Source organism: Bufo bufo, chromosome 3 (genome assembly GCF_905171765.1).
Source record: "Bufo bufo chromosome 3, aBufBuf1.1, whole genome shotgun sequence".
Taxonomy (NCBI): domain Eukaryota; kingdom Metazoa; phylum Chordata; class Amphibia; order Anura; family Bufonidae; genus Bufo; species Bufo bufo.
Window position 1 is genome coordinate 571,955,586 of NC_053391.1, and position 15,417 is coordinate 571,971,002.

At 45.5% G+C, this 15,417-nt stretch overlaps 1 protein-coding gene across 2 annotated transcripts in view; it reads right to left on the bottom strand.

Moving 5' to 3' along the window:
* STAT6 (signal transducer and activator of transcription 6) overlaps positions 1-15,417 on the bottom strand; it is a 294,170-nt gene that overhangs the window by 146,431 nt on the left and 132,322 nt on the right. For both annotated transcript variants that reach the window (XM_040425717.1, XM_040425718.1), the window contains exon 4: positions 4,464-4,605. In XM_040425717.1, the coding sequence (XP_040281651.1) occupies positions 4,464-4,605 (142 nt within the window). The remainder of the gene's footprint in view (positions 1-4,463; positions 4,606-15,417) is intronic.

Sequence of the window (15,417 nt, forward strand, 5' to 3'; positions counted from 1 at the left end):
ACAGACAACCATTGTGGTGTTGAAATGGACACAGACAACTAATATGTCGTGCCATTCCTCTACTATTCCTGCTCAAAGTTTCTAAATGAATAGCCAGCAGGCTGCAGTAAAGGTCCATCTGGATGTTACCAGCTGGGGATGTCATCCTGGAAGCACAGACTGGAGAGTGTCAGACTGCGCAGAGACACACCCCAAACTGGTAACACCCATCTGGACCAATTCATTCATAAACCTCTAGCAGGAATAATAGAAGAATGGCACAGCACAGCGTGATAAGAATAGATGCTCTAAAATTGTTATTTCATGGGAAAATCAAATAGTTACTAAAACAGACATTAAAGGGGTATTCCAGTTTAATGAAATTGATTATTTTTCCTCAGGACAGGTCATTAGTTTCAGATTTGTGGAGGTCCAACTAGTTTCAAGAGCTGTGTACTCTTCATTCATTCATGTAGTGGAGGTGCTGTGTAATTACAGCTTCCTCTCCCATTCAGTGTATAATGGAAAGCTATACAGTTTTTGAATGTACAGTACATTATGTGCCAATTCTTTGTAGTTTTCAATACCTCTGCTTGCTGTAATTTGGTAGAAATGTAATTGTTATTTGCAAGGAATGGAAACAGACCCTGGTTAGATAAAAGACACACGGGTGTATAAGCCAAGCGCCTCAGTGATCATCACATGACCAGGGCAGATTTTCATCCCCTGAAGGAAAATGATTGAGGATTCCGGAATTATTATAGAAAGAATATTAGAAAATTGTATAACTTTTCAATATACCACAAATTAGTGAAATAAGCAATATTTCATACAACAAATTTGTATGCTACTGTAAGGAAATAAATGATGAGCTGTGGAGGTAGAACTAATGGTGAACAATCAGTACCCCAAGCATTGTGGTTGCTGCATATTCATCCTCAGGACAATTAAATATTGAGGTTGAGGTTTCCTGCGTCCCGGCACAGGCTGCACGATGACATTATCCCGATCAGATGTACAGGGACGCAGACAATGCAGGTCAAAGGGCCTGTGGCCTGTGATGCTGTAGGCAGTGGGGAGCAGAAATGAGGTAAGTATAACTACTGGGGCACTACAGGGGGCATTCTATTTACTGGGGTACTACGGGGAACATTATAACTACTGGGGACATTATCACTACTGAGGCTTTACAGGAGGGCATTGTAACTACTGGGGTACTATAGGGGGGCATTATAACTACTGGAGCACTATAGGGAAATTTTAACTGGTGGGGCACTATAGCGGGACATTTTTAACTACAGGGGCATTATATACTAGTAACTAGAGGGGGTACTATAGGGGATATTATAATTACTGGGGGAACGATAGAGGGGTCTTAATACTACTGGGGCCCTTATTAATACGAGGGGCACTATAGAGAGGCCTTTATACTACTGGGTGCTCTATGGTGGGCATTATTATTTGGCACAATATGGAAGGTACTAACAGGACCACTCTTGGTGAGATGTATGATTATTGGGGGCACTGTAGGGCACTATTACTAATCAAGGCACTCTGGGAAAGAATTATTACCATTGGTGGAACTTTTATATTACAATGGGGGGAACTATTTGTAGGACAGTATTTTTTTTGCAGTATAGTATTTCGGGGAATTGGGGAGCACAGCAGGCACAGTATTGGGGGTAAAACTGGGATAACACTGTTGGGGCACCAGGGGGTGGAGGATAATAGAAAAGTGATGAACATAAGATGCATGTGTGGCAAACTTTACAGAGATGAGACGTGGCTGAAAGAAATTGTTATGGGCCGAATAGAGAGGACTGTGAAAGAGAAAGTCTACACCAGAGGAGATCAGTGGTGTGCTAAGGGGGTTAGGGGGAGGGGGGGTTCCACCCCGGGTGCTGCAGTCAGGGGGGTGCCAGAGCCTAGAAGCAATGAGTGCTTCCATCAATACATGTGCTCATTGCTGGAGCACAGGGAGCTGCGGTCCTGTCCCTCAGCTCCCCGATCTCTGTCTTTCCCGCACTGAATGATGAAGCCTGCAGGCACAGACCGCGCTGCTGGCCTGTGTGGGAGGTGCCTGCAGCCTGGGAATGTGCATCAACTCCGCCCACACAGTGCTGCACAGCGATCTGTGTCTGCAGAGGGAGAGAGGACTGTGAGCTTCAGGAACGGGACAAGGTTAGTAGTTAATGTATTTTTTTAATTTTTTTTAACAAAGTCATTTCTACCATCGAGGGGCACAGAGGGCATTACTACTACAAAGGGGGCACAGAGGGCATTTCTACCATGGAGGGGGCACAGAGGGTAATACTAATACAAAGGTGGCACAGAGGGCAATAATACTACTACAACGGGGCACAGAGGGCAATACTACTACAAAGGGGGCACAGAGGGCAATACTAATACAAAGAGGGCACAGAGGGAATTACTACTACAAAGGGGGCACAGAGGGCAATACTAATACAAAACGGGCACAGAGGGCATTACTACTACAAAGGTGGCACAGAGGGCAATAATAATACAAAGAGGGCATTACTACTAAAAAGGGGGCACAGAGGGCAATACTAATATAAAGGGGCACAGAGGGCATTACTACTACAAAGGGGGCACAGAAAGCAATACTAATACAAAGGGGGCACAGAGGCCAATACTACTACAAAGGGGGCACAGAGGCCAATACTAATACAAAAGGGGCACAGAGGGCATTACTACTACAAAGGTGGCACAGAGGGCATTACTACTACAAAGGGGGCACACAGAGCATCACTACTACAAAGGGGCACAGAGGACATTAATACTATTAGGGGGCACAATGCGCATTACTACTATGAAGGGGACACAATGGACATTACTACTATGAAGGGGACACAATGGGCATTACTACTATGGAGGAGGCACAGTGGGCTTTACTGCTATAAATTGGATACAATGGGCGTTATAACTATGAAGGGGGCACAATGGGCATTACTACTGTGGAGGGGGCATAATGGGCATTACTATTATGAAAGGGGTACAATGGACATTATTACTATGAAGGGGGCACAGACGGCATTACTACTATGGAGGTGGCACAATCACTACTGTGAAGGGGCACAGAGGGCATTAAAACTGTTATGGGGGCACATGGAGGGCATAACTACTCTGAAGAGGCATAGAGAGGGCATTACAACTGTGAAAGGGGAACAGAGAGGGCATAACTACTGTGAGGAAGGCACAAAGAGGGCATTACAACTGTAACAGGGGCACAGATAAGGCATTACTACTGTGAGGGGGCACAATAGAAACATAGAAACATAGAATGTGTCGGCAGATAAGAACCATTCGGCCCATCTAGTCTGCCCAATATACTGAATACTATGGATATTCCCTGGCCCTATCTTATATGAAGGATAGCCTTATGCCTATCCCATGCATGCTTAAACTCCTTCACTGTATTTGCAGCTACCACTTCTGCAGGAAGGCTATTCCATGCATCCACTACTCTCTCAGTAAAGTAATACTTCTTAATATTACTTTTAAACCTTTGCCCCTCTAATTTAAAACTATGTCCTCTTGTAGCAGTTTTTCTTCTTTTAAATATTCTCTCCTCTTTTACCTTGTTGATTCCCTTTATGTATTTAAAAGTTTCTATCATATCCCCTCTGTCTCGTCTTTCTTCCAAGCTATACATGTTAAGGTCCTTTTAATCTTTCCTGGTAAGTTTTATCCTGCAATCCATGTACTAGTTAAGTAGCTCTTCTCTGAACTCTCTCCAAAGTATCAGTATCCTTCTGGAGATATGGTCTCCAGTACAATGAGGGCATAACTATTATGAAGGAGACACAATGAAGGGATAAGTACTTTAAGGGGGCACAATGTGGGCATAACTACTGTGAAAGTTGTACAGTGAGGGCATAACTACCTTGAGGGGGCACAATATTGGCATAACTACCGTGAAGGGGCACATATCTGGACAAAACTACTGTGAAGGTTGTACAATGAGGGCAATACTACTGTGAGGGGGGATTTTTTATTTTTTTTAAGTACTGGGGAAGGGGGTGCCAGAGAAAGGACCCTCCCCGGGTGTGGAGATGTCATCTGTGAGGCACTGGATGTAATAGCTATGTAGTCCTGTATACTCCTGTATGTTTGCAGTGTGCATGCAGCAAGTTAAATATGTCTTTAGTGCTAGGGCATGTGTGTGTGTGTGTGTGTGTGTGGGGGAGGGGGGGGGGGGGTTAACTACACAAACTAATCACTGGATCAATACAGCTACATACAGTATATACTACTATTGAAAAAATATATAAACTACATTAACCATTTATGTTTGCATAGAGTTGTACTGAACAGCGCTCACCGATCACTAAGATAGGTGACTCTGGTCCCATCCCTAGCTGCTTGAATTTGAAAGGTGAATGAGTGAGATCATATATGCTTAGTGCTCATTTTGCTCATTTCCTGTAATCAGATCAGTTGATTTCATCACATAGATAACCCACCTTAAAATTTTCTACCCACTGAAGAATCAAATGTGCGTCACTTCCACAACTCTTTGCCACCTTCTTAAGTTCTTCCAGTAATTGAGTTATGACAGAGTTTGCCATTTCAATGCAAAAAGGGTCTGCTCCCATGATATGTTCCCTGCAAGAATAAATTGAACAATTCAGCATAACAGAATTATTTTTTACCCTGATCACAGAGATTGTAAAGTGCTGATGACTCGATTTACCATGAATTTATATTTGAATACAGAGATAAGTGAATCGATTGTACAAAAAATCTAATATGACCTGAATAAAAATATATAAATACAAATAGAAAAAAGAAATAGAAAAAGAAGAGTCTCGGCAAAAGACTAAGATCCACTGAGTGCAGCCAAGTTCAAATAGAGGCAGGTTATCCTCCAATATAACAAATATAAAAAGCCACTTTCAAATATGGCAGGTAGTTTTGAATCTTGCCGAATCTTATAAAAGGGAAAATTGTATTAAGGTTGCTTTAAAGCATACCCTATTATTAAATGTCATATGGGCTTTAATCTTTAATAAATTCTAATGATGCTTTGACGGTCCTCTCTAGTCCCATAATTTAGAGATATCACCAGTTAGAGAGCCACATTTGGAGGACCTAAGAATCTCATGTGGCTGCCAAGCCACTGTTTGTAAATAAGGTAAGTAAACTATACACTTATTTCCTATTAATAGATTTTTATATATATATGATATGGGAACGTTAAAAAGAAAATGCCAGAAGAATACTGAGCAATTCAAAAGCAAAATGTTCAATGTCCTAAAATGGCAAAGCTTCCTGAAGATAATGAAAGGCAATACAGACTTAAAGGGTTGTGCCAAGTTAGAAATGTATTCCCTAGCCATGGGATAGGGGATAAGTATCTCAGTAGTGGGGGTCTTACCATTGAGACCCCATTAACCATGAGAATGGGGGCCCTATATGAATGGAGCGGCAGCTCGTAATATCATCCATTCATTCTCTACAGAACTACAGACAGTGACTAGACAAACACATTTAACCTGCGGCTCTATTTATATGCAGTAACCCAGACGTGGCAGTATCTGCAGTGTTTTGGTTTCTAATATTTTACTATGTTCCTGTTTACACTGTACACTGGCAGAATGGGGTATGGCTGGCAGTGGTTTAGCATTAGGAATGGGACTGACCATCCAATTCTTCCCCTCTTGGTAGGAGTCCTACTTCCTGCCAGGAGGGGAAGGAGTTTACCTAGACAAGGTGAGGAGTGTGGAAGCACATGTTTGAGCTCCTACTCCAAGGGTCGTAGAGACCAGTTCTTGTTCCAGCTCTTCTATGAGACCACTACTTCAGAGAGACTGCAAGAATAACAAACATACAGAAACCTGAAAAACTTCATTGTTTACAGTCAGCAGAGAGACCAGCAAGCCACATCTTTATAAATTCTACTGCAGGTGAGGGACTATGGCTCAGACACCCATCACCTAGATAACATCTGGGCCAGACCAACTCAAAGCCCGTATCACACAGTGGACACCCATAGTCACAAGTGCCAGCACACAGCTGTTAGCCAAAAGTTCTGCCACCTTGCCAGCCACCATGCCAAAACATCTGCGGATAGAAATTACACTTTGGCCAAACTACTGCTGGATATACTGCAATTTATCTTCTGGCCTGTTTCCTCAAACCACCTTTCCACTGCACCGATCCCCAGGGAGAAATGGCCTGAGGTAGTACATCGCGACACAACATCTCATCAGGGCCACTACCACTCCCATCCTCTGCACTGGCTTCTCAGGGGCTCACTGCACATATGTGGCAAATGACTCCATTCTCATGATCATTGGAGTCCTAGCGGTCATATCCCCAACAATTGGATATAGGATACGTTTCTAACTTGGATCAACTCCAACTCAAACTGGCCATCATTTTTTAGAGAGCTGGGGTGACATGTTGTTCCACCCAATCTCCCCTTACAAATATATGCTTAGCTGTGCCAAGCATGCTTATATTCTGATTGGAGAGAGAACAAAAGTTTCAGGCAACTTAGGGGGACTCGAGCCACCCCTATTCATATTAAATGATTGAGTAGTCCCACCAAATTTAGTGGATTCAACTAACATTTGTCTAATGGTAAGCATTACACTAGTGTCACGGCCTATGGTGTGTTTTGTGACACTTTCCTTCACTTGCGGTTGCCCGTGGCAACGTGTGGTGTTGTGTGCATGTGGTTGCAGTGTCTCGGCCTTCTGGCTGTTTCCCAGGACATGGTTGCCTCGCATGCCGTTGCCGGCGGTAACAGGTGGAGTGTGATGTTTGTGTGTACACTTCCCCTTTAAGTGGCTTTCTTCCCTTGCCTGGTGTTGGAAGGGTTAATTCCCTTCCTAGTGAGTGAACACTGGGTGTGTCTGTGTGTGGGTGTGGCTACTTGGGCTATTTAGCTCCTGCTGGATGCCAGTAGTGGAGGGGTACGCCAGCCATGGTGTTTGCTGGAGTCATCCTCCTGGTCTCATATACCATCTGCCCAGTGTGGGCCACCCTTGTGGTCATAAGTAATGTTTAGACATAAAAACATCTATGCCTAAACATAACTTATGACCACAAGGGTGGCCCACACTCGGCAGATGGTATATGAGACCAGGAGGATGACTCCAGCAAACACCATGGCTGGAGTACCCCTCCGCTACTGTCATCCAGCAGGAGCTAAATAGCCCAAGTAGCCACACCTACACACAGACACACCCAGTGTTCACTCACTAGGAAGGGAATTAACCCTTCCAACAACAGGCAAGGGAAGAAAGCCACTTAAAAGGGAAGTGTACACACAAACATCACACTCCACCTGTTACCGCCGGCAACGGCATGCGAGGCAACCATGTCCTGGGAAACAGCCAGAAGGCCGAGACACTGCAACCACATGCACACAACACCACACGTTGCCACGGGCAACCGCAAGTGAAGGAAAGTGTCACAAAACACACCATAGGCCGTGACACTAGTGTAATGCTTACCATTAGACAAATGTTAGTTGAATCCACTAAATTTGGTGGGACTACTCAATCATTTAATATCATTTTAGATGTTCTTATCTTACTATATGTCTAGTGGTGTCTCTATGTTTATTGCAGCTTATGGTTTCTGGGTTCCTTTTGTGTTTGGTGTGGACATTAGCACTTCTGCACGGGTTCCAGTCTGTGTGTCTGTGGCAGGTAGGTGTTGTACTAGTTTCACTACCTGCCACTGCCATCTGCTGTATATGTTCCCCATTCCTTGCAGCTTGGCCAGTGAGACTCCTGTTCATCCGTTCCTAGGAGGAACAGGTCATCTTACCCTGCTCCTAGTTCCAGGGCTATCCTGAGGGCTAGTATGGACCCTAGGTTCCGGAGTATGAGCCCTCCTACCATCAGGGTTGGCTCATACAGCTAGGAGTCAGGGTGAGATTTAGGGATGTTATAGGAGGTGACCTGCTCCCTGTTTCCTGTCCTGGACCAGCAGCTACCCTTTATTATTGACACCGCACGGCTGAGGGTTTTCCCCACCCTCAGCCGTGACAGTATGACCACAATGGCTTCTTGCTGGTTGACCTTCGAAAGAGGGTGCAGCATGCATCGCCATCTGCTTTTGGGGTGCATGCGCGTTCTCCGGAGGGAGAGCGTTATGGGGGTTTCACTGTTTACGCCACGGTGAGTGGCTCTTCCCCGCCATTTGGATCACCGTTGTTTGTATTGGTGCCCCCTTACTTGTCATTCCCCACCCCCCCTTCCATTGTTTGTTGTGCCCCACCAACTTTCCCCTTTTGTGTTGGGGGGGGCTTTGAGGGGTGGGAGTGCATACACCTTCGAAAGAGGGTGCAGCATGTATTGCCAGCTGTTTCGGCATACATGCGCGTTCTCCGGAGGGAGAGCATTTTGGGGATCATCGTTAACGGCGCAGTTGGTGGCTTATTCCCCGCCACCTTGCCTTCCGTGTCCGTGATCCCTTGTCCCTCTCCATGTTCCTATCCCTGGTCGTCTGCTGGCAGCATTCCGTTGGTGTTCCGGCGGTGTGCTGGTTAGGAGTGGCTGTTGGCAGCGACTGGAGTGGGAACGTGAGTGGAGAGTGGACGCAGTGTCAGTGCGGTCTCTCTAGGCTGTTTCTTTGCTGGTCTCTGGTTCCTGCGTGTTGCTCCAGAGGCTGGCAGTCGGCTCCTGGTTCCTGTGTGTTGCTCCAGGGGCTGGCAGCAGTCCTGGGGAGACTTGCATGCACTGACACTGATTCTGCTACCTTTTTCCCGTCTCCCTTCCCTGTTTTTGGGTCCCTCACTAGTTTTCCCTTTTTTTTTGGTGGGGGGGCTTTGAGGTGTGGGAGTGTCACGGCCTATGGTGTGTTTTGTGACACTTTCCTTCACTTGCGGTTGCCCATGGCAACGTGTGGTGTTGTGTGCATGTGGTGGCAGTGTCTCGGCCTTCTGGCTGTTTCCCAGGACATGGTTGCCTCGCATGCCGTTGCCGGCGGTAACAGGTGGAGTGTGATGTTTGTGTGTACACTTCCCCTTTAAGTGGCTTTCTTCCCTTGCCTGGTGTTGGAAGGGTTAATTCCCTTCCTAGTGAGTGAACACTGGGTGTGTCTGTGTGTGGGTGTGGCTACTTGGGCTACTTAGCTCCTGCTGGATGCCAGTAGCGGAGGGGTACTCCAGCCATGGTGTTTGCTGGAGTCATCCTCCTGGTCTCATATACCATCTGCCCAGTGTGGGCCACCCTTGTGGTCATAAGTTATGTTTAGACATAGATGTTCTTATCTTACTATATGTCTAGTGGTGTCTCTATGTTTATTGCAGCTTATGGTTTCTGGGTTCCTGTGTGCTTTGTGTGTGTGCTGTGTCCTTTTGTGTTTGGTGTGGACATTAGCACTTCTGCACGGGTTCCAGTCTGTGTGTCTGTGGCAGGTACGTGTTGTACTAGTTTCACTACCTGCCACTGCCATCTGCTGTATATGTTCCCCATTCCTTGCAGCTTGGCCAGTGAGACTCCTGTTCATCCGTTCCTAGGAGGAACAGGTCGTCTTACCCTGCTCCTAGTTCCAGGGCTATCCTGAGGGCTAGTAGGGACCCTAGGTTCCGGAGTATGAGCCCTCCTACCATCAGGGTTGGCTCATACGTCTAGGAGTCAGGGTGAGATTTAGGGACGTTATAGGAGGTGACCTGCTCCCTGTTTCCTGTCCTGGCCCAGCAGCTACCCTTTATTATTGACACCGCACGGCTGAGGGTTTTCCCCACCCTCACCCGTGACAACTAGTCAAGGGATATCAACTTAATACTTTTACAAATCAATGTTATTCCAGTTACAAATAAACAAGCTCTTTGTAGGGGTTTAGTGTATTAAGTGTAACGGAACTACACAAGATGTATTTGTTATATGAACAAAAATGACAAGACAGTTCAAAGACATTCAAATTATTCATTTTGAAACCATGTGGTGTGCAGCATCTGAGTGCGTAATGATTCAGAAGTGGTGGATAAACTGTGGTAAAACTATAAATGTACAGTAAAATGTGATGCACTGTTTCTCATGCAGTTTTGTAATTTCATGTTGGTAAAAATGGTAACATTAAAAATAAATTAAATAAACTTCTATGCTGATTGCTCAGTAGATGTCCAAGTTATGCAAGCAGGCATGACAGTTCATTTTTAAAGGAAATCTGTCATCAAGAAATGGTAAACCAGGCACAATGCCTGTAGGAAGGTGCAAGGGACCGTCGTTGATGGAAGGTATGTGTCACCAAGGTTCCTGGCCTCAGTGGAGTAAGAGCCAGTTTTCATGTGTCAGCAGCATTTGCTGTTTGACACCTTGCTATTTAGTATAGCTGTAATAGCTGATCCGGGATGGCTCTTACTGGGAGTCAAAGTGCTAGGTGGGTGACTACTCCCCACGTTCCAGGCCGGGTCTTGACTGGCCTATATAAAAAAAAAAACAGCCAGCAGTGTCAGTTGGTAGTAATTACCTCTCTCTCTCTGACAGAGGAGCTCTGGCAATCGCTGGATTGGGATCTGAGCCGTGTGCTAGGCTGGAGGCCTGAGCAATGCCGATCGGGTGTGAACTAACACCTGGGATAACAGGTGACTGTTTTGCTGTATGAACTGTCTAGGTGTGAATGAACACCAAAACTGGAAATTGACTACCATACTGTTTTGTTGCCATAAGTGTGAATAAAACAGTGAAGTTTTTGAGTTACAAACTGGTCTTTACCTTTATACTGCGTCCGCTTGTCCTGTCTACCAGAGCGAATCCCCACAGCCATATGGGGCTAGCTCAGCGGAATATAATGATACCTTTCACTTAGTGATATGTTGCATCATTCGGGGAGAAAAGTACTTACAGTCAATATGCAAATGAGCTGTTAAGTACACTGGCCCAAGCCACCATGTGCACCCTTGCTCCTCCTGCTTCCTCTGCAGCTCCTCCCACTCTTCTTTATTTGCATTGAGGATTTTTTTTACAGTGTCTCTTTGTGAGTTAAATAATGGGCAATTTTAATAGATTGGGTCATTTTGGACCCAGCGATATCAAATATATTTGTCTCTCATTTTTTTAAATATACAGTATATGTGAAATTAGAAAGGGTGAGTGTTTTGAATTTTTTATGTTTTTGTTTCTTTTAAAAACTGTATTCAACATTTTTTTAGTCTCCTTAGGGGACCTTGAGTCTGTGATCACGTGGTTGCTAATACTATACACTGTAATGCTAATAACATACAGTGCATAGGGATTCTCATAGGTATTCTATGACATCCTGGCATTTGGCTGCCATGATAACTACTGTACTTGGCACAACACAATTGCATTTTCAGGTTAAGGAACAGAGGGAACTTCCCAATTCTAACACTCAGATGCCATGATTGCTACTGACTGTGGCATCTTAAGGGGATTGGAGTTATCTCTGATCCCTGCAGTGCACAAGCAATGCTGCCTGCCCAGCTCTTGAGCCTTTGACATATTATTAAAGCACTGAACATTAACTACATACATGCGGTGACATAATAGTACATTAATGAGTGCAAAGGCGTCAGCTAGATTGTCTGAGAAATACACTATATTGACACCTACAGACGCTTTTATGATATACCATTGTACAAATTGCCTTGGTGTGTTGAAGCATTAAGATCTCCTTTCACTGGAGCCAAGGGGTCTAAGTTTACTGCGAGATAGGGAAGTGTGATGCATCACTCCACAGGACACGCTTCCAGTGCTCCACAGTCCCAGTAGTAGCATGGTTTATACCACTCCATATACCACCAACCATATCTGATGATTGACATTTGTGCTTAGTGATGTAAGCCTTACATGCAGCTGCCCAGGCCATGGAAACCCATACCATGAAGTTCCAGGTGCCCAGTTTTTGGGCTTATTTTAATGCCTGAGGAGGTTTGGAGCTCTGCAGTTATATAGTCAGAAGAGCGTTAGTGACTTATACACTATACACCTCAGCACACGGTGACCTCGCTCTGTAACTTTACATGGTCTGCTACTTTGTGGCTGAGCTGCTGTGGATCCTTAGCAGTTCCTCTTTGCAATAATACCACAGATAACCATCGGACATCTAGGAGTGAAGACATTTAATTAACTTGTTACAACGGTGGCATCCTATAAGGTCTGATTCACATCTGCATTGTGAACTCTGGCACTCTGCTCCGGTCGCTGTATCTAATATATATGCTGGCTTTCAGCCGGACAAAAAAAATACTACACACAGCATCTTTTGCCTACCCGAAAGCAGGCATATATGCTGAAATGTGGCCGGATCCCATTATAGTGGATGGGGATTTAGCGGTGCATGGTGGTATCTGGCTATGCCAGATCCAGTCAATTCCAGCAGGCTGGTCCTCCACCAGAACAGACTGCCGGAGGTCACAAGTCATATGTGAATGCAGCCTTAGGGCTGTTTTACATGAAAGGATTTTGCAGGCGATTATCGGAAAGGAAGCGTTCCTTCCTGGCAATCGCTGCTATTAGATGCTGAGATCTCCCCACAGTATGGGGAGGAGAGATCACTAATGCCATTGCTCGTCCCCATACTGATTCACTATTTGCCGGTAGCATATCGTGATTAGACAGCACATTCTGCCGCCAGCAAACATTGATTTTTAAGCATGCTTAAAAATCCTGATTGCCCAATGAACAAGCATAAGCAGTATTACACCGCCAGATCATTGCTTACGAGCGTTCCTATGAACACTCATCGGCGATTATCTGGTGTACCATCTGCCAATGTAATACAGCCTTTACAGTACCTCGCTCAAATTCAGTGAGCAACCCATTCTTTCACAAATGTATGTATAGGTAAACATAGCAACTCTTATCTTGACAATTAATTAGCTACATAAACGAGTTAAAGAAACTTTTAAGGTTGTATTACACAGCCCGATGTGGCAGACGATTGTCGGTAGGGAAGCATTATTAGACACCACGATCTGTCGTCTGCAAACGATAATTTTTAAACATGTCAAAAGATTTGGATTGCCCGATGATTGAGTGTTTGCTCGTCAATTGAGCAATCAGCGGCAGTATTATACTGCCAGATGATCGCTCATTATCGATTATCTGCTGAAAAACCGGGCAGCATAATATAGGCTTTACTTGACTTTTTCATTAGCATTTACTGGCTTTTGTGACATGATATAACTGTAAAGTTAAGGTAGATTTACAAAGCCCAATATTCTGGCAGATTATCAGGAACAATTCTGCCTGTCTAAAACGCTCGTTCATCGAGTGATCCTGTCTTTCGTGCAGGCACATAAATGATCATTTCTGGGCAGAAGATTGTGCGGTCCAAACAGTGATCTGTTGCACAGAAACAATGATTCTGCATGAGCGATACCTCCTCCTCATACTATGAAGGATATCTCTGCATGTCTCCTCCACTGAGCGAGCAGCCGACTGTCAGGAAGGAACGCTTCCTTCCCGACAATCAGTTTTAGCTCAGCCTCTGTAAACCCGCCTTTAAAGACGGCTTATAGATAGATGGAAAATATGAAGTTTACTGTGATGATTGGTTTCCATTACAATGGGTTAATATCAAAATTATTAGTTTCATTAGCTCATAAATAGAATGATTTAACTTGGCGTGGGGGGGGGGGGAGAACTCTGAATAGCTGCCATTGACATCAGGCTATAATCACATTACTGTCACTTGGTGGAGCTGTCAGGATTATATACAGTAACAGGCCCTTTGCACTATTGCTGAACTGGACTCAACACCAACATAACATTGTTGTCACTTGCCATTTTTCACATTTACGTTTTATCGTTTATTTTTGCATTGATATTTGCCAGTAAATTGTTAATAAATATACCTATGGTACAGGGGCGTAGCTAGAAATGCATGGGCCCCATAGCAAAAAAAAATTATGGCCCCCCCCCCCCCCTCTGTGCCATCCACAGATCCCCCTCCCCTAAATAGTGCCATCCACAGATCCCCCTCCCCTAAATAGTGCCATCCACAGATCCCCCTCCCCTAAATAGTGCCATCCACAGATCCCTCTCCCCTAAATAGTGCCATACACAGATCCCCCTCCCCTAAATAGTGCCATCCACAGATCCCCCCTGCCCTAAATAGTGCCATCCACAGATCCCTCTCCCCTAAATAGTGCCATCCACAGATCCCCCTCCCCTAAATAGTGCCATCCACAGATCCCTCTCCCCTAAATAGTGCCATCCACAGATCCCCCCTCCCCTAAATAGTGCCATCCACAGATCCCCCTCCCCTAAATAGTGCCATACACAGATCCCCCTCCCCTAAATAGTGCCATCAACAGATCCCCCCTCCCCTAAATAGTGCCATCCACAGATCCCCCCTCCCCTAAATAGTGCCATCCACAGATCCCCCCTCCCCTAAATAGTGCCATCCACAGATCCCTCTCCCCTAAATAGTGCCATCCACAGATCCCTCTCCCCTAAATAGTGCCATCCACAGATCCCTCTCCCCTAAATAGTGCCATACGCAGATCCCCCTCCCCTAAAAAGTGCCATACACAGATCCCTCTCCCCTAAATAGTGCCATCCACAGATCCCTCTCCCCTAAATAGTGCCATCCACAGATCCCCCTCCCCTAAATAGTGCCATACGCAGATCCCCCTCCCCTAAAAAGTGCCATACACAGATCCCCCTCCCCTAAATAGTGCCATCAACAGATCCCCCCTCCCCTAAATAGTGCCATCCACAGATCCCCCCTCCCCTAAATAGTGCCATCCACAGATCCCTCTCCCCTAAATAGTGCCATCCACAGATCCCTCTCCCCTAAATAGTGCCATCCACAGATCCCTCTCCCCTAAATAGTGCCATCCACAGATCCCCCTCCCCTAAATAGTGCCATCCACAGATCCCTCTCCCCTAAATAGTGCCATCCACAGATCCCTCTCCCCTAAATAGTGCCATACACAGATCTCCCTCCCCTAAACAGTGCCATCCACAGTATCAGGTGCCTCTCCCCCCTCCCCCATGTGCCAGTATCAAGTGCCAACCCCCCCCCCCCCCCCCAGGTGCAAGTATCAGGTCAGGTGCCAACCCCCCTCCCCCCATGTGCCAGTATCAAGTGCCCCCCGCTGCCCCCATGGCAGTAACAGTTGGGTATTAAAAAAATTAAAAAAAAAACACTTCTACTTACCTCCATGTCAGCGATGCGATGCATCCTGTGTCCCTCCCTGTATGTCCATATATGGAGTCACTGCTTGTATTTCAGAAAAGGTTTCTGCTGGGATTCGAACCCACGACCTTCTGTATCAGAGACAGAGCACCTAACCTCAAGACCATTTTTTCAATCAGTTGCAATGCCTCCTTTATGGCTGTGAGGGTTAATGCTTTGCCTCTGATACACTCATACATTGGAGGTTATGGGTTCGAATCCCAGACACATCAGGAGACTTTAGAATACAGTAAGATTAGAGCACATTAGCGAGGGGGCCTGAACATTAAGACCGCTGCTGTGAAGGGG